At 40.1% G+C, this 22,979-nt stretch overlaps 1 protein-coding gene across 1 annotated transcript in view; it reads right to left on the minus strand.

The window, feature by feature from the left end:
- The window catches only part of LOC124798961 (beta-1,3-galactosyltransferase 1-like), a 109,187-nt gene that overhangs the window by 64,156 nt on the left and 22,052 nt on the right, over positions 1-22,979 (minus strand). The window contains exon 3 of the mRNA XM_047262495.1: positions 297-547. Coding sequence (XP_047118451.1) covers positions 297-547 — 251 coding nt within the window. The remainder of the gene's footprint in view (positions 1-296; positions 548-22,979) is intronic.

The raw sequence follows: 22,979 nt of genomic DNA on the forward strand, positions 1-22,979 counted from the left end.
AAGTGCAAAGCAAATGATAGATAAAAACTGAAATCAGTAAATAAATGCAAAGCCGCATGGGAAATTATTAAAACAGAAACTAATTGTCATGATAAAGTATACCAGACACCAATTCCACCTAATATTCTAAATGCGCATTCTGTCAGTCCTCAATTAGATAACAGCATAATGGAGAATTTTTTACTAAATTCATTAGGCCACTTGAAGAACAAAATCATTCCAGTGCTGAATAGACTGGGTTACCATACTGATCAATTTATAGAACTATAAACTATAGTTTTGAGTAGGTACCGTACCTGCAGAGTATTGTGTTTTAATACACCAAGTAGAAAAGCCACTCTTATAGCACTAGCTTTTTCAGTAACAATAGGTGCAGATGCCCATGTCTGCCTGATTGCTGCTCGAGCTTCAAAGTTACCAACAGCTGAGCATACAACAATGAGGAGAAACAGCTTTTTGCTACAAATATCTGGTTGAGGAATAATTGCTGTCAAATTCTCTGGCAGCACATAGAGCCGCAAATCTCTGCTTGTATTTACAGACCAGCCTGGAATATTTAGTGTAATCAAATAATATTGCATCTGACAGTTACAAAAAACACAAATGACTGTAAAATAAACATTTTCAAGGAATCCACCACATCTCAATTGCATTACAGCACACCATGACCACAAAAGCATTCTTTATTAAAAGCCATAAATCTCTTGAGATACTCAGTGGGACTAACAGTCAACTTTTAAATCCTCTTACGATTCCATTACACAGACCCTCCTGGGGCACTACACAATTTCAAGAATAAAAAACAAGAGATTATGTTTAATAAAATATTCTTGGTCTTAATGCCATATAAATTACAGTAACCCTAGCTTTTGACAGCAAAATTATTTCTGGAACTATTTTCATAAATTTATTTTTGTGCTTCAACTTTCTTGCATATAGGAATCAAACAAGATGGCATGAAAAATGATTCATTTTCAATTAAATGTAAGCAATGTTCATATTCAATAATCCTCCTTGGTTTATCTGAGAACACTTCCTCATTCTCTTTTAGCACTCAATAAAATTCCCTCTTTTCACTTAACAATTTGAAGACCAGTCACTTAGAGGAATTTTGGGCCTAGAAAATGAACCATTTATGGCATTATTTAAAGTGGTCCTGGTACATATGTAATTGATATATCTTAAAGAGTAATACATACTAAAAAAGACCAAGCTTCAAGACTTATTTTTCATACTTACTTTAGTTCTTCAATAGGTTATAGCTTCCAAAATCATGATGACAGCAATTATAAATGTCTTTCTAAAAAAAGAAGTTCAAGGTGAGGTACTAATCAATTTATACCAATTGAGCTTCTCAAATTTTTTGCTCACTCAACTAACACGACATATCTGTAGAAGACTTACAGTGAACTGTGGAACATGAAATTGTGTCGACACAATCACATATTGGCTCAGCCATTTGTGACAGCAGCTGTTACATTCGCTAATGTTTCTTTGAAAATAATTCTAGAAATTGGCAACAGAAGGCAAAACTTTGAAGAGACAAGCAGCAAGACATCCATACAATGTTCGCATATGAAATGAATCGAGTTTTTGAGCAACAGGAGGGTGGGTTATGCGGAGCGAAAATCATCATGCAGTTTTCTCCATAATTCCTGCACTATTTCTGACTCAGATAATCTTCCTCTTTGATATTCTAACTTCCTAAATCAATTCTCACAACACACTTTCATGGAGTTTCTCCCGTGAATTGCTGACATTCATATGATTACAAATCCATTCCACAAATTATCTTTTTTTTGTACAGACCAATATTCCAAGAAGTTGTCCTTAAATTTAGAAAATGTCTGTTCAGTATGGTAAGTCCAAATTTAAACAACACCTTTTCACATAACCTGCCAGAGCATCAACCACTGTATATTTTCTGTTTGTCACTTATTTCAACATGTAAAAGTCTGCCACAATTCTTTACGAGATTTTCACTGTGCAACCAATTTGTTTCTTCCATGAATCAAACTTTCTTCCTTGCTCAACAGCTCTGTTCCATGTACAACTAATTGTAAAGAATTTGTCTGTTTTGTAATTCTTGTTGCAATAGTTCCATCTCAAAGCAAATTTCTAATGGTGTATTCCCAATCGTTCCTTTTAACTTCTGCTTTCCACAAAAACCTAAGCAGATATCTACATCATTTTGAACATTCAAAATTGTGATTCTCAATACTGGGATCTCTACATCTGTGTCTTCATGGATTTTGTGGTACCGATAGTAACGATGCCACGGAATAGTTTCTCAAGTTGGCACCTCGAGAGACACAGACAACAGCACCCTCTAGCCAGAGCTGTCAAGGTCTATGAGCTCTGCGGCTGCTTCAGCCCATTTCATCAGGTGCAGACAGCCAGTACACTTTGCTTCGGCTTCGCACCACCTTGCAAGTTATGTAATATGTCTGCATATATTTATCCACTAGTAAAGGTGTTTTAACTTTATTGGCAGTACTGATGTAATTTACCTTTTCCTGTTCCTACCCACACGCCGCCTCCCAGGCAGGATACAAAAGATGTTGACCAACAAGGATGGGATTAAATTTTTTTTTTTTGCATCTCCTATCATTTCCTTTTTTTGCTCGGTACTGGTTTAGCTTTTTTTTTGTGATTTCACAGTGTGACCGTGTGGGTCTATGACTGTTCCCCCAGTTGCTATAAAACTTTCATTTGTGTACACTATGGCTTTGCCACAGGAACAGGCTTCGCTGTCCGATCTTGTACATCTTCAGGCTCAGCAAATGACGCAGCTGCTTGCTGCCATAAGTGGATTGGTCACACTACAAACTGCAGCTGCTTTGACGCCTCCTATGCCACTGCCTGTACCAACGCCATCGCCGATGGTGCCACCATTTCGTGCCTTCAATCCAGACATTGAATACTGGGCAGAATACATTAGCCAGCTTGAGGCACACTTCACAGCTTATAACGTACCAGGTACAGAGCGGCTTTTTTTTTCATTGCCAACGTGGGTGTTGTGTTACACCGTGTGCTCGTGAAATTGTTTCCCACCAACTGTCCAGCAACTAAAACTTACTACAAAGTGATTGATGCTTTGAACTCCCACTTCCTTGACAGCGTAAATGTGGTACCTGCACATTACAAATTCTTTTGTATCCGGCCTGGCCCTACTCAGTCTAATAAATCTTGGTTAGCGGACCTTCAGGGACTAACTTCTGATTGTGATTTTAATTGCTCATGTGGACACTCAAATGCGGATATAATGATTAGAGATGCTATTGTGCAGAATGTGGTGGATCACCGCATCCACGAACAAATCCTTTGATTTATAGACCCGTCTTTGCAGGAAGTTGTGGACTTGCTAGACAGACAAGATACTTTAGACATGGCTACTTCTGCATTCAACGTGACCCTGGGTGTGTGTACTTTTAGTGCGGCACAACACGTGCCCTCCCGCCCGCTAGCATGGCCAGCCATGCCACGCAGCTCGCGCGCTCATAAACATGGTTCAAATCAGGCACCCTCTAAGAAACTGTAATCCTGATCGAAGTGCTTTCGTGCCCTCCCATGGGACAGTTGCCTATCCCGTCAAGCACAGTGTTACTTTTGTAATAAGAAAGGACATGTGCAAGGTGTGTGCAGTAAGAGAAACAATAATTCCAAACTTGTCTCCCGTTTTTCTGACTCGCATGGGCGTCACCACAACGGCAACTGCCATGATCATAATTCACATCTGCCGATGGACGTTAATGCCATTTATTCAAAGCCTTCTACTTCACGTGCGACAACAGCTCATCGTGTGAATCAAGTTTTGCCAGACACTTCCTCTCGCATTCAGGGCGATGTGAGGAAACTTATTGTTACTTTGCATATTTGTGGACATTCTGTTCGCATGCAGCTGGAGACTGGTGTGTCAGTTTCTTTACTGCACAAATCTACATATGACTTGCTGGGTTCGCCCCCACTTCGTCATTCGCATTCCATGCTGACTGCATTTACTGGACAGGAGATATCAGTGCTTGGCGTGTGTAGTTTGCAAGCCACGTATGGTGCAACAACGCGTACAGTGTCTTTCCATGTGCTCTGCTCTAGTGATGCTACGAACATTTTTGGCATGGACACATTTGAACTCTTTGGCCTTGCAGTTCAGGACAATGTACTTTGCATCAACACTAGTGACCACGCAGACAGTGTTGCCACACTATGTGATGATTTTGCTGAACTCTTTTCTGATGGCCTTGGTTGTGTCACAGACTTTGCAGTGCATGTTGTAGTTAAAGACAATGCCATGCCTATTTTCCGGTGTGCACGCCCGGTACCACAAGCGCTGTGTGATGCAGTAGGTGCTGAACTTACGTATTTGCAAGACTGTGGTGTCATTGAACCTGTTTCTGCTTTGCAATGGGCTTTGCCTATCATGCATGTGAAAAAACCAAACGGTCGTCTCCGTATTTGTGCTGATTTAAGTCAACAGTAAATCCCCAGACAGTGGTAGCTACGTTTCCATTACCGCATCCTGAATACATTTTTGATAAGCTTGGTGCAGGAAAATTCTTTCCCGCAATTGACTTGTGGGACGCATACTTTCTGATTCTGCTCGACAAACATTTGCAGCGCTATTTTGTGATCAACACACACTTTGGATTGTTAAAGTTTCGCCGCCTTCCAATCAGTTGTGCTTCGGCTCCTGCTATTTTTCAGTCTCATTTCCAGCAGTTTTGTGCCACTGTCCCTGGTTGTGCCAATTATCTGGACAATATAGTTGTATCAGGTCGCACCCCTGACGAACATTTGCAGAATTTGCGTGCCTTGTTTACTGTACTTTTGCAGGCAGGACTAAAGTGTAACAGGGACAAGTGCAAATTTTTTCAAACTGAGATTCAGTATTTAGGACATATGATTAATGGACAGGGTATCCAACCCTCACCGTCACATCTTAGTGCGATTAGAGACTTGCCAGTGCCCAGTAACTTGAAAGAACTTCAGTCTGTGTCGGGCTAAATCACTTACTATATTTGGTTTATACCACATGCAGTGCAGATTGCAGCACCTTTGCATCGTCTTCAGCGTAAGAACGTTCCTTTTGTTTGGTCTTCGGAATGTGACACTGCTTTCAACAAGCTCAAATCTGCTTTGTTGAGTGATCGCTGTTTGATTCCTTTTGATCCATCCAAACCAGTTGTTTTGCCTGTCAATGTATCTTCTCACGGCATTGGAGTGGTTCTGTCACACCACATTAATTCTGTCGATCGTCCGATCATTTTTGCATCTAAGTTGTTCAATTCTGCATAGAAAAACTATTCTCAAATCGAGAAAAAAGCTTTAGCTATTGTATATGGAGTAACTAAGTTTCATGATTTTTTGTACGGTCACAAGTTCTATTTGGTCACCGACCATAAACCTTTGACATTGTTGCTTCACCTGTCAAAGCCAGTTCTGGCCCGTACTGCACAAAAGTTGCAATGTTGGTCTTTGTTTTTGTCCAGCTACAATTACGAAATCTTGTTTCGGCCTACGGCGCAGCATGGCAATGCCGATGCTTTGTCCTGCATGTTTATTGATTTGCAAGATAAGGACTTAACTGATGGTTCCCCCGTGGATTTTCGTCGCATTGCTGCCGCAACAGCCACCGACGCTTCTTTGCAGATTCTTTTGCAGTATATTCGTACTCAATGGCCTCCATCTGCTACGCAAATTCTTGATCCACTTGTTCAACATCACTTTGCGCAACATCACAACTTGTCTATACGCCACGGTGTTATCTTGTTACGAACTTTACAATAATCAGTCTCGTGTGGTTGTACCTCGTTCGCTGCAGTTGGAAATCCTCTGTTTACTGCACACTGGTCATTGGGGTATAGTGCGGACGAAGCAATTAGTGCGTCATCACTGCACTTGGGTTGGCATTGATAAACAAATTGAGAATTCACTTGCTAACTGTCGATCTTGTGCAGAGCATCAATCTGCTCCCCACCAGTGATTCTTTGCGTGGCCGACTACTACTGAGCATTGGCAGCGCGTTAATATTGATTTTGCGGGTCCTTTCTGGGACACCCGCTGATTGATAGTTATTGATGATTACAGCAACTTTCCTTCTGTTGTACCTATGTCCTCTACTACATCTGCCAGAGCTATTCAGGCGTTGATGTCAATTTTTTGCATTGAGAGCCTTCCTGAGGTTATTGTCTCCGACAATGGCCCCAATTCATGTCTTCCGAGTTTGAAGCATTCTGTGCTACCAATGGCATTCGCCATCTGACTCAGCCCCATCCACCCCCAGTCAAACGGAGAGGCTGAACGCTTTGTGCATATGTTTAAGTTGCAGATGAGCAAGTTGCGTGCCTCGCACTCTCACATGTGTGCGCTCTGGACTTTCCTTGCTTTCTATCGCTCTCAGCCGTGCGACACCCATTCCCCAACAGAATTGCTACATGGCCGCACCCATCGGTTGCTCCTGTAGTTATTGCACCCATCGCTGCAAGCTCCCACTGCTTCGCATCATTCTGGCTTGGCGCCACATGATTTGGTGTTATATCACATTTTCTCTGGCAGGGAGCGCTGAGAGCAGGGGCGCATTCTTTGCCAGGATGGCCGTGCCTTATTTGTCATTTCTGGTCCCTCCAGCACTGTCAAACGACACTGGAACCAGATTCGTTTGTGCTGTCCTCACTTTTCTGCTTCTGGTTGTTTTCTGGCAGCCTCCTGCCATCGCCGCTGCCGGTCTGGTCACCTGCTCCGGAGGGACACGTCCCGCCGCCGCTGACGCCACGTTCCTCTGTGGTGCCAGAAGCGATGGACGCTGAGACTGCCGTCATGCCGCCGTCGCCCATGGAGTTCGTTGCTCTGCCTCCTCCTACGAACATACCCAGTAGCGGTGTGCGGCCTGGGCAGATTTTCCATGGGGCATTTTCCTTGCCCCCTCGCGAGCAATTTGGGGTCATGGGTGGACAGCGCGCCCCAGCCGCTGTCCACCCCCTCAGCTGCAGCACCCCTGGGTCCCTTCCCCCTGCCACCGGGAACCATACTCAATGACGGCACGTTGTTTCAGGGGGGAGGGATGTGGTATCAGTAGCAACGATGCCACAGAATCATTTCTCAAGTTGGCACTAAGAGAAAAACAGATGACAGTGCCCTCTAGCTGGTGCTGTCAAGGTCTACGAGCTCCGTGACTGCTTCAGCCCATTTCATCAGGTGCAGACAGACTCAATGACGGCGCGTTGTTTCAGGGGGGAGGGATGTGGTATCAGTAGCAACAATGCCACAGAATAGTTTCTCAAGTTGGCACTACGAGAAACACAGACGACAGCGCCCTCTAGCTGGTGCTATCAAGGTCTACGAGCTCCGTGACTGCTTCAGCCCATTTCATCAGGTGCAGACAGCCAGGACACTTCGCATCAACTTTGCACCACCTTGCAAGTTATGTAATATGTCTGCATATTTTTATCCACTAGTAAAGGTGTTTTAACTGTATTGGTAGTACCAACGTAATTTACCTTTTCCTGTTCCTACCCACCCACGTGCTGCCTCCCAGACGGGATACAAAAGATTTCAGTTTTTTAATACTGAAAAAACAAGGGCAACATTCTGGATGATTGACTGATCTGGCCTTGTAACACTAACCAAAACGGCCTTGCTGTGCTGGTATTGTGAACGGCTCAAAGCAAGGGGAAACTACAGCCGTAATTTTTCCCGAGGGCTTACAGCTTTGCTGTATGGCATGGAGAGCTGCATCAAACCAGTCTCAGGACTGAAGACCACCACCACCACAACAACAACAACAACAACAACAACAACAATACTGAAATGGATTCTTGTACCTTAGTAGTACCTTACTGTCCACACCTGGTTCAATGCTCTTTTTTACTTGCTGTACTTCTGAACCAAACCTCCTGCAGATGTCTACAACTTGACATTGAGCTTCAGTCAGTTCTTCCTTAAGAAAACCCATAATAGATGTATTGAGCTCTGTATTCTCTCACTCTGTTTGTTCAAAGTAGGCAAATTTGCTTTTGTTTTACTTGTGAGATAAGTCTCTATTTTCCTAATTCTAGCTTTCTTTTCCATAATTTTGCCTTCTATTGTAATACTGTTTGCTTCTATGTTACTGCTAAGATCACTAGTAAGATCACTTTGCAGGATAATCATATTTCTTTGCATCATGTCCATATTAGTACTCATGTTATTTTTAAATATTTGTTTCATTTCAGAATTGAAGAATTGCTGTTTGACGTCTGCATTCTGATTCAGTTCAATAATTTCATTTTCATAATCTTCCAGTTCATCTTGAATTTCAACACAAAATGGACTGTGTTCACTTAATGGATTTGTAACATTATATGTGCCTGCACAAACTACTGCTTGTGTCATGTGTTAGCCCCCACATAAATCTTCTGTGTTCTCCTCTTGACCATTTCCATATTCTATGTCACCTTCTATGTGTCCAGTTTCTGTGTTATCCTCTTGCATTTTTTGACTCCATCTTAATTACAGCATTTCCTACTACAATTCATATTCAGATTATAGTGTTCTCCTAGTGTTCCAAAATCTCTTCAGAGATTGTGGGGTGAAGGTCTTTCTGGTCCAGACTCATGAGCCATGGGACAAACTTGGCGGCAACATGATGCATTCCAAGATGCTGCATTAGGATTTCATGACATGATTCAACTGAAATGTAACATTCTTATGCAGTCTCTCAGACTGTCAGTCTTTGACTGGCAAGCACAGTTTTGTTGATGTTCCTGACAGGAGCATTGTTGGTAGATGTGGAAGGGCATCTTGAATGAGGGTCACCTTTAACTTCCGTCTGGCCATTATTAAACCATGTGAACCATTTTTAACACTGAGTACAGCTTAATTACTCATCACCATAGGTTTTTGGGGTCATTTGCTGTATCTCTATAAAGGTTTTCTTGAGTTTGATGCAAAATTTAATGCAGACGCATTGCTTCTCTAACTCTGCCATCATGAAAATTGCAAACTGTGTGACACAATGTTCTACTCAATACAGCACCGTACAATAACTAAAACACACACAAAAATTAAACTTCTGGCAGTTACACAATAAACACAAGCATGTGCTGGGATGCCAACTGCATTTCACTCCAATATACAACTGCTGCAAAATTATTGATGTTCCAGAATCTTTTGAACAGACCTCACAATTACAAATATAGTCATTTCCACAACCTATGTGTCAGGTTCTATACTAAAGTCCTGAGATCAGATTATATACTAGTCTGTACTATTGACCATTTCCATCAGAAGCTTCTGTTGCTGCTCTCAAACACTATACTATAAATTCCAGGAACTATCAACATGAGAATGTTCTGTAATTTGTAAGGTATCTCTTTAGTCTTTTTGAGCAGTCAGAAAGTAACTTGTCTTTCAAGAATACAGCCTATTTTGCTAAGCATAAAGCCACAAAAAGTGAGTATTGCTGTAGCTGAGTCATTTATTTTGGCTGAACACCTTCATGCTCTCAAAAACACTGATACACCGTCAATATTGTAGCTACCATTGCCCTTCTTTTCAGATGGTCTTGTAATGAATATTTTTGGAATCCATGTAGTCATTTTTGGAGATTATTGTAGATGGATGAATCAAAGTATTTAAAATCACTGTTTTTTGAGCCAGATGAGTGCTCTGTGCTCTGAATTATAAATCTGCAAGTGTTGGTTTGCAATATACATAGTGTTCCAGGAGCACGTGAAGTTAAATTCAAACTTCTAAAAATAATTTTCTCTTGAGCATATTCACATTTTCTCAACACAAAGACTGCTCCATTATATTTTTGGTGTGCAGGCACATAAATTCTTTGAATATTTTGGCTGTGTACCATTCAGTCATCTTCAGAGTGGGCCAAAAGTTGGACACTACAGCCCTTGCCCCATCCTTTTAAACCAACAGACCAAGCTACTGTGCATGCAGTCAGTGGTACAGTGTTATAGATGTTGATCAGTGGAAAAGAAGTACACATATGCATGAACTGAATCTGTGGTTACACGGTTCGTTCACCCTGGGAAGATGATGTATCACTGTCAGTTGCACTTTGGCGACATCTTGTCAATGTTATTAAAGAAGGTGTCTAACGTTTTTCAGATGACATTAGACTGCATGGTATTGCGTTGCAGGGCATACATGTCCCTCAATTCAGTTAACTTGCACGTTGTGTGAAGCCGATTCTCTTCTCTGGGCAATCAGTCACACTGATCTCCAAAAAGCTTCTACTCTGAAAAGTATAGCAGATTACAGGAATTTATTAACCTACTTCTCTATTCTTGAAATAATTTGTGTACTCGTGGAACACTTTCACTCATTCTTGGTATATTTTCATCTCTCAAGACAAAGCAACATTTACTCTTTTTCACATAAGTAAGTAAACTCAGGCAAGCCAACTGGTGTCTTTAAATGTCAGACTCTTTAAAACAGAAGTACAATATCATAGTAATAATCCAACAATTTAAGGACATCACATGTGTCCTGCCTCATGCAGGGCTAAAACATGAAGTAAGATAAAAGTCTCTAGTCTCAAGCATAGAAATCTATATTCAGTTATTCATTAGTGTTTTTTACAATCAACGCAGACACTAACACATCAAAGAATACTATGTAATTATGCCTTGAGTTTTCATCACGTCTTCTGTGGTGCTCGCGGCAAAAACTTGTTGTCGTCAGTGACTCACCTCTCTTACAGTCTTCTAATAACAAACTTCTGACCTGCACATAAAAACAGGTGGATCGGTAGAAATGTTCTCACTCTCCCGGACTCGTACCTAAAATATCGGGATTTCAAGAAGGTGGAAGGCCAAGTGTTTGTAGAATTTACACCACAATTCTTGAGGCACTACATATCCCTCCCCTTAGCTTGAACATACGATATTTTATACATATTCATTATGTACAATAATATCCCATAAGATAATGCATTATCTTTTAAGAGTACATCTCTTTCTACTAATAACTGTGCATATTTTACCACAATCATAAAATGTCAGCCTTTCAAATCATGTTGGAGTTAGCTCTTTTCAATCTCCAAAAAATTTGCGAGTACCAAATTTTTGTTTTCAGTTCCTCTTCCAATCGTAAATTACAGATACACATAACTCATGAATACTCTACTGCTTTGTTCTTACTTCTGGTACTACTTTTCCTAAGTATGTACTTATTCATTACTTATTGTAATCTGGAGGAACACTGGGTAGAATAAAAGTGTTCACTCCTTCGGACACTTGTAAATCTAAAATGTAAAATTGCTAGTGCTGCATAGAATTCAAACCTACCAGACTCATCCATTTAAATGTGTGACTTCTGTCATGATACTGCCCTTTTCCCCTTTAGGAACAGTACCTATATCTTACATGGGTTGATCCTAGGGCTATCCTTTCTCCTTCTGTTTTGGTAGGTACGCCCCTTTCTTATTCCTATCCCCCTATGGTACAGGTCAATCCCCTTCTTGGTGCTCCTGTCCACGCAGTATAGGTCAGCCTTTCATAGGTCTGCCTGTCTGCCAATAAATATCGAGTGTGCCCTCCGTATCCTTCTTGAGTAGGCCTCCTGGTTCATTGCACTAGCAATATGATTCTTAAATATGAATACGATTTTAAATATTCCCTGGTAAAATTACAACTCTACTTTACACCTTAACTCCACTTTCCAATATTCCCTCTAATACCCTAGAGATATAAACAGATACGCCCACAGATAGTAGATGCTATGTCTACCTGTATTTACCAACTCCCAGTAGATATTATGTCTTTTTTTCAAAATACTGGCACAGCACATGTAAATATATTTGAGAGTGACAAAAACTAACGAAGCAGAACCATCACATATCAACAATGTAATATGTGCATCTGCTCACATGTATATATATCTTTATTCCCTTGCATCCCTTGGTGGTTCTGACATCACTTCAGGTTTATAATTCGTAATTTTCCTGTTTGTGTTTAAGTATATCTTTGTGTGTATGTAGATGTGTGTTTGTGTATCCTGATTCTTCGGCCTACTTATATGAAATAAGTTGAAGGTTATTGGAAACCACAGAAAATAAGAAGGACTTCAGTGGTAGAAGTATATGCATATGGAAAGAGGGAAAGATAGACCGGTACTGAGATGAGAAGTAAGAAAGTAAAAAGTAGAAATGGTTGCTAAGAAGAAGTGAAACAAGATAGCCCCAAAGACAGGAAAACCCTTCTCACTCCCTTTCACCAGGATCAATACTTCGCCAGTACTTGAGTGAGAAGCTGGAGGAGGTATGATGTTAAACTTCTCCTACAGAACAGACATTCTCACCTTCACCTTTGAAGCCCCCAAAGAAAAATCTTAGCAACACCTATGGAACAGCAAATGGTGAAGAATCAGTTACATTTGTCTGCAAGGGTTGTCTGAAAGGTGGGGTATGTGATTAGTGTTAGTCATGCTTGTACTTACAATGCCCACCCCTTCCAAAAGTGATACAAACCCTCCCATTTGCATTACATCTCACAAAAGGTATAAAATATTCTATTAAAATAGAAAATTATACACTACAATCAAATAGTTGTTTAGATAACCACTTTACACTATACTTCATACACACATAAAGTACTAAATCCAGTTTATGATGTCTAGATATCACTTTGTTTGAACAGTACCATAATATTCAATTTATTTCATTTCATGTCTAGAGATTACTGTTCATCTGTGATTCTCTTAAATTTGTCTCAATCTTGTAGTCATATCCCATTTCCTGTGTATAAAATTATAGGATAGTTTAAGAAATCGAGAATAGATTAGAGAATAATTTAAGATTTGAAGGGAATTTGGTGCAGGAAAAATAATACAGAAGAAACACCAAAAACAACTGGGGATCTGATGGTTATCACTCAGCCCATTAACACAGTATGTTAACATCCCTGGGAGACAAATGTGACTCCACCTGGATCCCATGGATATGACATTAACCTCACTCGATTGCTTACGGACCAAAACTTCTTGTTAAATTTTGTGTGAAAGCTTCCCCACAAGAAAACAATTACTACTTTATTAGGAAACACAACATTAGGTAAATTTATTCTATTTTCTACTTTGTCATGGACAAGTTTGAATTCTTCACCCAAGTCATCCATAACCTTGTTGGTATCATTAGGTTTGGAAAAAGCATCAGTCACAATGTTTCTGGAGATTATACTCTTGGCCATTTCTTGATCTATAATTAGCTCAAATGCTTCCACCAGACTAATTACATTTATCATGTCAAAGTTGGCTAATTTTTCTTTAAAACTTTGCTTTACATTATTTACTCATGAACTGACAGCTCATGTAGTAACAGCTCGTATACTAACACCTGGAATTTTCGACTGAATAATCGATATTAATTCCTTAGGTCGATCTGTGCTTCATTAGTGTCCATTTGCTGTCTTACGGAATTAAATTTAACATTACATACATTTTTACAAAGTTCTGATTTTTTACTAAATTCAGATCCTACATTATTATTATTATTATATTTGATGTCACATTCAGTCTCCAAAGTAACTATGCCTTCACACTGATTACTAGATTCTTTGCTTTGAGCATCTATTTTGATGGGCAACAAACCTATATTTGTTATTTGAATATTTAAAGTTTTTTTCTGTCTCTGATTAAAGTCAGTGAACAGTTGATTTACAAGAGTATTCAAAGAACTAGTGAGTTCACTCTTTAAATCTAACTTCAAATTTTCTACCTTATTATTTAAGGAGTCAAATTCGGTCTTTAATAAAACTATCTTTTCTGCTTGACTGTTTGAGGTTTCACTTTGAGCATCTAATTTTTCACTTAGAGTGGCTGAGTAAGCTTTCTGGTCATCCAACTTAGCACTCTGGTCATCTAATCTAGCATTTAACTGAGTATTTACTGAGTCTAACTTTAGACTTATGCCTTTGATTAAATTAGGCTCTTCAGTCCACTCTGGTGTGTCCCTATTCACTATGATGGCTATGGCTGGTCCTGAAGTTTGTTGCTATTCTTGATCCATAATTTTATTAATCTTAGACCTAGTAGTCATCCAAAAGAAAATTCAACACTAAGTACAATAACTATAATAACAGTTTATCATTCAACCATCCCCTTCACTTTTACCAAATAATTTCGGTTTTCACTCACCTGGTGTAGAGTTCTAGTTCTGTTGGTGAGTGAATGTATAATCAGCACCGGTGGACAGCATTGGCACCGGTGGCATCGAATGTTGGTTTCAGCCTCATCAACGGCGAGCGGACGCAGAGTCAGCACCGGTGCACAGCAGCTGGTGCAGTTGGCATCGGTGGCTGGTTACTGCATCGCGTCGGCACGATGTACGTGTGTGAAGACTGCTTACTTTCCATACCCAATCTTCCTAGTCGAAAAGTTGAGGTCTTCTCTCCAGTTTTCTCTGCTATTACTTTCTCATGTCTTTTACTGCATTGCACTTGCAACTTTCTTCCATTGGTTTATTGGACTCAATATGGTTACTGGAAACAGTTCTCGTATGTTGTTAGGCCTGGCTGCTATGGTAACGCATATCTTCTTTCCATTTCTGTCTCGAAATTCCCATTTTCTTCAGGTCCTGTCACTTAGGTCACCATGTTCTAATGTTTTTCGGATGACACGAGACACTGTGGTACGGAGGTGCAAAACACACTCGTCTCTCACAGTTGACTTCCGTATTTTGTGCAGCCGATTCTCTCCTCTGGGTAATCAGCTATGTTGATCTCCCAAAAGTTTCTTCTGTGAAGACTATAGCAATTTATTAACCTACTTCTCTATTCTTGAAATAATTTGTGTACTCATGGAACACTTTCAGTTCATTCTTGGTATATTTTCATCTCTCAACCCAAAGCAACATTTACTCTTTTTCACATAAATAAGTAAACTCTGGCAAGCCAAATTGTGTCTTTAAACATCAGACTTGATAAAACACAAGTACAATATCATAGTAACAATCCAATAATTTATGGACATCACATGCGCCATGCTTCATGCAGAGCTAAGATGTGAAGTAATATAAAAGTCTCTAGTCTCAAGCGAGTCCAATACCTGAATGTGCATATAAATCTATATTCAATTGTTCATTTGTCTTTTTTTTACAAGCAACACAAACACTATCACATCCAAGAATAGTACATAATTATTCCTTGAGTTTTCATCACGTCTTCTGTGGCACTGGCAGCAAAAACTTGTCGTCATCAGTGACTCGCCCCTCTTACAGTCTTCTAATAACAAACTTCTGACCTGCACATAGAAACAGGTGGATCGGTAGAAAAGTTCTCTCTCTCCCACACTTGTACCTAAAATATGGGGCGTTCCAGACGGTGGAAGACCAAGTGTTTCTACAATTTACACCGAAATTCTTGAGGCACTACAAGTGCTGGATTATAAGACTTTTCAAACCTAAAACTGCTAGCTCTATTACTTACTAAAATTCTTCCACAAATAGATTTCAAACGCTTATTTCAACACCAAGTCCCAAAAAGGTGAAGCTGTCACTGCAGTTATTTTCATACAGAATAGTAACCAGAGTTCAGGGGATCTTGGAAACACCAGCCTTCTGGATCACCAAATCATTTTTATCATTTAATACTCATTTCTAAAAAATAATTTTTTGTGTAAAATTTCATGTAAAGATTTGTGACCACAGAGCAGATGTTCATATTTGTATTATCTGTGTAATAAACGAAGGTCAAGCCCTCAAATTTTTTTTAGAGAGCAGCTACATGAATTCTGGCTGTTCATATTTGTCTTTCTGCTTCCAGCTATAATAATTAATCATCATGGGCTGTATCTTTAAATTATTTCAAGACACCAACTTATGTTTGAGGTACTAGGGTGTTGATTACTTAATAATACACCATATCACACGTTTATCTCAATATTTATTGTATTATGAGTTCCACTTTACAGCATTCTTCACAGGGAAGATACAACAGTTTGATGTGCCACTGATCTGTCATAGGCATGATTTCATTACCAATTTGAAATTTTCATTTTCACTTTTTGCATAACCTGAGCCTGCAGTCATTCAGACAAGTAGTGTTTTTCAAATCAATCAGAAAGCATACAGTGGTTACCAAACTGCGATATGTAATTTACGTTTTCTAAACTTCATCCAGTCCACATCCTCCGTTGCACCACTCCCAACACCAATCTGGAACTCTTACGTGCTTCAGTTTGGTAAAATTTTGAAATATTTCAGTTGGTGAAGGTGGAAGATACTCTCACTAGCTACCACACCCACACAATTAATAAACAATGACTATTGTGTGGAATTGTGATGGTTTTCATTGTAATAATTGTTTTTTCCACCATTGTTGATTGGAGTATTATTGCTAGGACATACAAGCCAAATGTAAACTGAAACTGAAAGAAATGTAATAAAAAGGAAATATAGGAAGAAACCAATAACAGCTTGAAGTTTTGGGTACTAGGCCACAATATTATGCTTTTTTATTTAAACGTATCAGCAATACCTTATTTTTCTAACTTAGTTAGTTAGATACTGGCATACAATACAATACAGTAACAGTGAGAGACTTAAAAATATGCAGTTTTGGTAGTACAAGATGGGTGATCTTGTTGCATCTCACATTTAAACGTGTATTCCATTATCAAAGTAAACACAATCAGCATTATGGTCATTAATGGACAGTTAATGTCGTTTACTACAAAAATGCTTTACTACAATTAATCAATCTTCCATTATTGTGGTGAAAAATGTCAGAAACCAATGGTAGTATCACATCTTTATGCAGAGAAAAAATTGAGGTAGAAGTGAATTTAAACATAGAGGATATTCATGCTGCTGTGAGTGAAATCAATATACAAACTGAAGGTGAAAGAGTTCAGCCAGATGTTCAGCCACCCATAAGTAATCAACAGACTTCAAACACAATGGTTCAAAATTCAGACAATTTGGCATTCCCGCCAGGACAAGTTTTTAGTAAACTTGAAATATGACAGATGTTGTATAAGCTATTAGTTGAAATGACAAAGTTTAACACAAAGTTCAATAAAATAACAAAAAAATATCACAACACAGATTTCAGATGTTCACATACAGAAAGAAACTGGAGAACACAATTTCTCTTTATTACCTTTTGCTAATGTTGAACAACCAGAGGAACTTCTTGTAGGAAGTAATACAAATGACTTCTCTATCCTACCATCTGCCATGCCAGAATTAAGAAATGATTGCAACAATACAGAAAAATTTCAAAATTGCTTTTCCATCTAGCCATTTGCAGATGATGATATGTTTAGTGAAAGTGAAAATGTTGACTCAGTATCTGTAGTTAAATGGAATGAAAGTGAAGGGCTATTGTAAAATAGATCTGTCAGGGATGTGAATTCCATCATGTTCCTGAAGAAATTTAAAAGAGTTTATATAATAAAAGGCACTGAAATGATTGCACAGTCTCACACATCACTCATGAACACATTGCAGCATAAACTGAATTTTGAAGCAGTACAAGTCCCCACTTATTCTGATTTGGTAAGTAGCATGTATAAAAATTTCAGAAATGTTTTTGTGGACACAAAAGGCTACTTTGAAACCAAGAATTGTAGTAATATGTTATACAGAAATGTATCTTTTCATAACCAGTTCTACAATCTGAGGGCAGTACTTGCTTTTTCATTAGTTTCATGACTCTAGCAACCAAGTAACATACATGAGAAAAGGCATAACAAGACACTGTCTCACCACTTAATGTCATATAATCTTGGGGCAGTAAAGAAATTTTTGCATATTTTCTTGTACCTCTAGAACATGTCACAAAGCAGGCTGGGATATTTTTATTTCCCCTCTTTTTTTGCCATCTGCCTCCTTAAAATTCATGTCCCCATTTCTGACTAATTACCATTAACATAAAAGAGAAAGGTTGGCCCTCAGTTTTAAAGAATATAACACCAGATCTAATTTTGTGCTTAGTTTTATATATGTAACTGATTTTCTAATTTTGTTATAGGGTGAAAGTCAGTGATTGTTTCATAACTTAAATTCTATTGTTGACTTGTAAACAAATATAAATCCTGTACTAAGTACAAACATTTGGAGGAACAACTACTAGTATTCTTAAAGGCTCTATTTGGCTCTATTCGAAAACATGTTAGCAAAGGCAGCCCTTAATTACTAAAGTAATTAACAGTTTTACCAAATTTATTGTTTGCGTAGCGATATTTGTTAATTTCATGATTTAAACAAATAATTTGGCCTAACTCTTGTAGTAGAAGAAACTGTTTTAATGAACCTATTTTTTGATATATTCAGTTAATTTAATGGGTTAAGTTTTAATTGTAATTTCCATAAATTTAACTTTGAACAATGTGTAGTTTCAGTACCTATTATTGTGAGGATATAAAAGGGCCCAATTTTTAGTCCTGAGACAGTCAGTCCATGACTGAGTTTCAGATGAGAAACCTGTGTTGGTTAGAACAACAACAATGCTTCAAGTTAACTGTGAAATAAGTGTTACACAATAAGGCCATGTGTAAGACAATGACAGTGTCTGCTGCATACATACCTTTCTATTCTTCAAAAACTGTGAACTTTGTGGTTAGGTTTTTATTGCTTGTAGATGTTCAATAGTAAACTAATGTAGCAGTATGTGGAGGTTTGCCTGCAAACTATTAATGAGGCTTACAGAAAGTTAAAACAATAGTGCACTGGCCTTATATAATAGTGTATTTATTTGGGAGGGGGGAGGGGGGGGGGGGTGAACAGTGAAAGTAAACAACTGTGAAAAACAAATGTGCACATGTTGGCTATATCATTTAAAGTAGCCCGTGTTTGATTTCCAGCCCCCATTTTTCAGTCAGTATAACAATGCAGTATGTTGACACCGAGGACAACAAACAAAGAAATAAAGAGAGCAAACTGTCACAAACAGTTACTGTTCAGATCCAAAATGAACGTCAAAGAGTTTTATTGCTAGTAGATTCTGCAGTCACACAGGACCTATTTATGGCCCAAAAGACTACAAAAAAGGAATAAATAATAGCTGGTATCAGCTGCACTGTCACCTGCATTATAACTACTTGGCCATATTACAGGTAATGTATAAATACAAATTAACAAAATGATACACCAAACTGTAATCTGAACTGCAACAGACAGTGTTACTACAACACTGTTAGTAACAAATAAACATCACTATATGGGCACAATATCGCACATCATAAGTTTTAACTGGGATCATAGTAGGGGCTACAAGCTGGTAATTTCAAGAACCACAATAGACCAGACAGTAATCATACAGGTCCTGTATTCTTTTTTAAAGTACAAGAGAAACATGGGTCTTCGTGATGACTTAACAGGCACGGGAAAAAAGACACAAAATGTTGTGGCCCACAGAATGAAGTGATAGAGGCCACAACACAAGCTATGGTAGGTAGTGTACCAACCACAATTGTTATGATGATGATGATGATGATGATGATGTTGGTTTGTGGGGCGCTCAAGATCATGCTCATCAGTGCCTGTACAAGTTCCAAATCTTCCATTTCCAGTCTCAGTACTTCCTGAATGATGATGAGATGATAAGGACAACACAAACACCCAGTTCCTGGGTGGAGAAAATCCCTGACCTAGCCGGGACCCCATTATCCAGAGGCAGCAATGTTAGCCACTAGACCACGAGCTGTGGACCGCAACTGTTATAGATACGGGTGCAGCAAGATGGACTGTATCATACAATTCACATAAGACAATGTGGGAATTAGGCCCATTCCACACCTTCCTTCCTGTCTAGAAATGCTGATGACTGGTTGGTTGATTGATTGGCAAGAGGGGGAGCAATCACACAGTGAGGTCAATAGTCTCACAATCTATGGTGACAGAAGGTAAAGGAGGAAAAACACAAAACATGGGGGTGGCAGGAAGAGTAATGAACAAGAGGGGGGTGGACCAAAGGCATCTCAAACCAATGCCAATGGCAGCTGAGTTATTCCAGTTCTGGAAGGAAATTCAGGTACTTAGATCTGGGAAGGCAAACCACTTTCACAAAGAAAACTGAGGATGGACATAACCAAGCAAGGCTTATCTGCTAACACCTGGGACAAAAAATGTGGGAGGGCAAATTTAATGTGAAGGGCCAAATGATGGGGGTACTCCAGCAAAATACGGGGCACATTAGGGAGGCCCTGCAACCCCAAAGGGGAAGGGAGGTGGAGTGGTTTATTAAAGGCTAAAAAACAATCCAGTGGGTCAAACTGGTATGGTTGATATGAAGACAGAAAAGGGTGGTTGATACCTGTCAGAAGAGTTGGAGAGAAGAATGCCATGTGGTAGGAGTCCCCCTGATTGGACAAAGTTTATTAGACAGATGGGCAGTTCTCTGGGAGTTGACTCATGACTAACGACAAAGCAATTTGATGTGAACCTGCAACCCTCCCTGCCTCTGCTAGACAATTGGCAAGCTCATTATCTGTAAAAGCCACATAGTGAGGAACCCACAGGGAACTAACCAAGCAAGCAGCACAGTCAAGATCAGTGAGATGTGCCTGGATGGTAGAGACCAAGGGGTGGCAGGAAAAACACCATGCTATAGCCTGAGGGCCCATCAAGTCTGTAAATTAGAAAATTTGTGTGAAGAAGGACTGTTTAATAATGTAGAGGGCCTGACAGATGGTCTCCTGTTCTGCAGAAACACCCCACATGTGGCAGGTAAGTGATGGTATTCTGTGATGTGAAGGCAATGCCACACGACTGGCAAATTTAGAGCCACTGGTGTAAAAAGCAACAGCTCCCTGAAACTCCAATAAGGGCAGGTGGAACAAACAATGGAACACCACCAGAGCAATTGAGGCATTTGGACCTCAGAAAAGATCCATCTTGGGCCAAGGAACTAACCAATGGGGGGTGGACAGGAGAGAATGTGGGGAACAAGACAAAATAGAAATCACAGCAGAGAGAAGAGAGGCAGAGTCCAACTGGTAAACCCAAAATTGCAAAAAGACAGAATAGGAAGATGAGCAGGGAAAGGACAGACAGGGATGGCATAGGGAAACAAACGCTGGGACCATTGAAATGAAAGGCAGGGGGAATCCCAGCATCAACCATAAGACTATTGACAAGGCTAATATGAAAGACACTGGTGGCCAAATGGATGACATGATGGTGGACCATGTCCTAGAGTATCAGTGTGGAAGGGGCAGCTGAGCTATAAACTTGAGAACCATAGTCCAGATGGGACAGTAGAACTAAGGCCTGCCAATAAAGGTGGAGAAGAGTTGAATGATCCATGCCACAAGAGGTGTGGGCAAGCAAGTAAAGGGCATTGAGCTTATGGAAACAGCCAATCTTCGGAAGGCGGATATGGGGCAACCACTTGCGCTCATTGCCAAAAAGAGGAGACAAGAAACAGAACTGGGTCAGGCATGGGGCATCAAGATAGATCTCTGATCAGGACAGACTGTAGTACAATGACAGAAATGCACCATCCATGAATTAAGGAAGGGAAAACTGAAAACCATGTGAAAGGGTTCATGTGGAAGCATGCCAGATAGCCCCCAGGAGCTGTCACTCTGCAGAGGCCACCGAGTGGGAACTATCCCAGATACAGAAAGCATCCACATACAGCACAGGGGTATGAAACAGTCCAACAGAGGCCATGAGTGATGAGAAAAATAAGGACACTTAATACTGTGCTCTATGGAACACTATTCTCTTGAGTCTGTGGAGAGCTGAGAATGTTGCTAACCAGAACTTGGAATGACAGGAACTGATGAACAGGGATTGGGAGGGAGTCACAAAGACATCCCCCCCCCCCCCCTCCTCCATGGAGTGTAAGTAAGATGTGATGGCATCAAGCCATGTTATAGGCCTTACAAAAATCAAACTACAACAAGATGCTGGCACTGAGAAAATGCCTGCCAAACTGTGGTTTCCAACCAAAGAAGATGATCGATCAGAGATCACACAACCCCCTCCCCCCCAAAAAGCCACAATCATAATGAGACAAGAGATCCTGACATTCGAGGACACAACTGAGCTGATGAGCCAATATCTGTTGAAATAACTTGCAGGGGATGTTGGTCAGACTGATCGGCATGTAACTTTTGAAGGATGATGGATTCTTATTTAGCTTAAGTACAGAAACACAATGATGTCCCTCCACTGAGAGAAGATAACTTGGAGAAAAATGGACTCGCATTCTGGAGGATGATGGTTCAAACTTGTCTCCAGCCATCCTGATTTAAGTTTTCTGTGATTTCCCTAAATCATTTCAGACAAGTGCCAGGATGGTTCCTGTGAAAGGGCACAGCAGATTTCCTTCCCTAATTCGAGCTTGAGCTTGATGGGATGTAAAACACTAATCTCCTTCTCCTTGGAGAAAAATATGGTTAAATACCACAGGAAATAGTGTCATTGTGCAGGACTGAGATGTTGAAATAATTGGTTATGGGTGGCATCAGGGCCAGCAGCTGAATCATGGGAAGAGTGGAGGTGCAGAAGAAGTTCCCATTCAGTAAAACCTTTATTGCAGGATTCTGCCTGACAAGGGGTAAAACACAAGTAAGAAGCTTCAGCCAGCTGTTTCTGAAGGAAGGTGGCTGGATAGGAGACTGAGACTAATGCCATCGCAAAATGGGTTGTAAGATGTTACAGGAAAACCGAAGGACCTGTACAAAAGCCACTTGGAAGGGAAAGACCCATGATGGAAGACAGCTGTTAGCAACCTTGGAGGGTGCAGACTGTAGTCCACACCTGTGGTGAGGGAACAGAAGAACCTAGGGAGGGGACAAAGAGTTCCCAACACACCTGCTTGCTGAGGTTGAGTAAGTAATGGGCTTTGATATGAAGACATTTAAAGGTGACAAGACTAGTGCTGCTTAAGCCATTCCAAGGTCTGATGGTGGTGATCATAGGTGGCAATGGCAATGACTGTGCTCCACCGTGGGACTGAGTGGGAGGGAAAGAGGCCCATTGAGTGAGGGACAGTCATGCCGGTGGCATGAATAATTGTACTGGACATGTCGTGGAT

This window comes from Schistocerca piceifrons, chromosome 5, assembly GCF_021461385.2.
Source record: "Schistocerca piceifrons isolate TAMUIC-IGC-003096 chromosome 5, iqSchPice1.1, whole genome shotgun sequence".
Taxonomy (NCBI): domain Eukaryota; kingdom Metazoa; phylum Arthropoda; class Insecta; order Orthoptera; family Acrididae; genus Schistocerca; species Schistocerca piceifrons.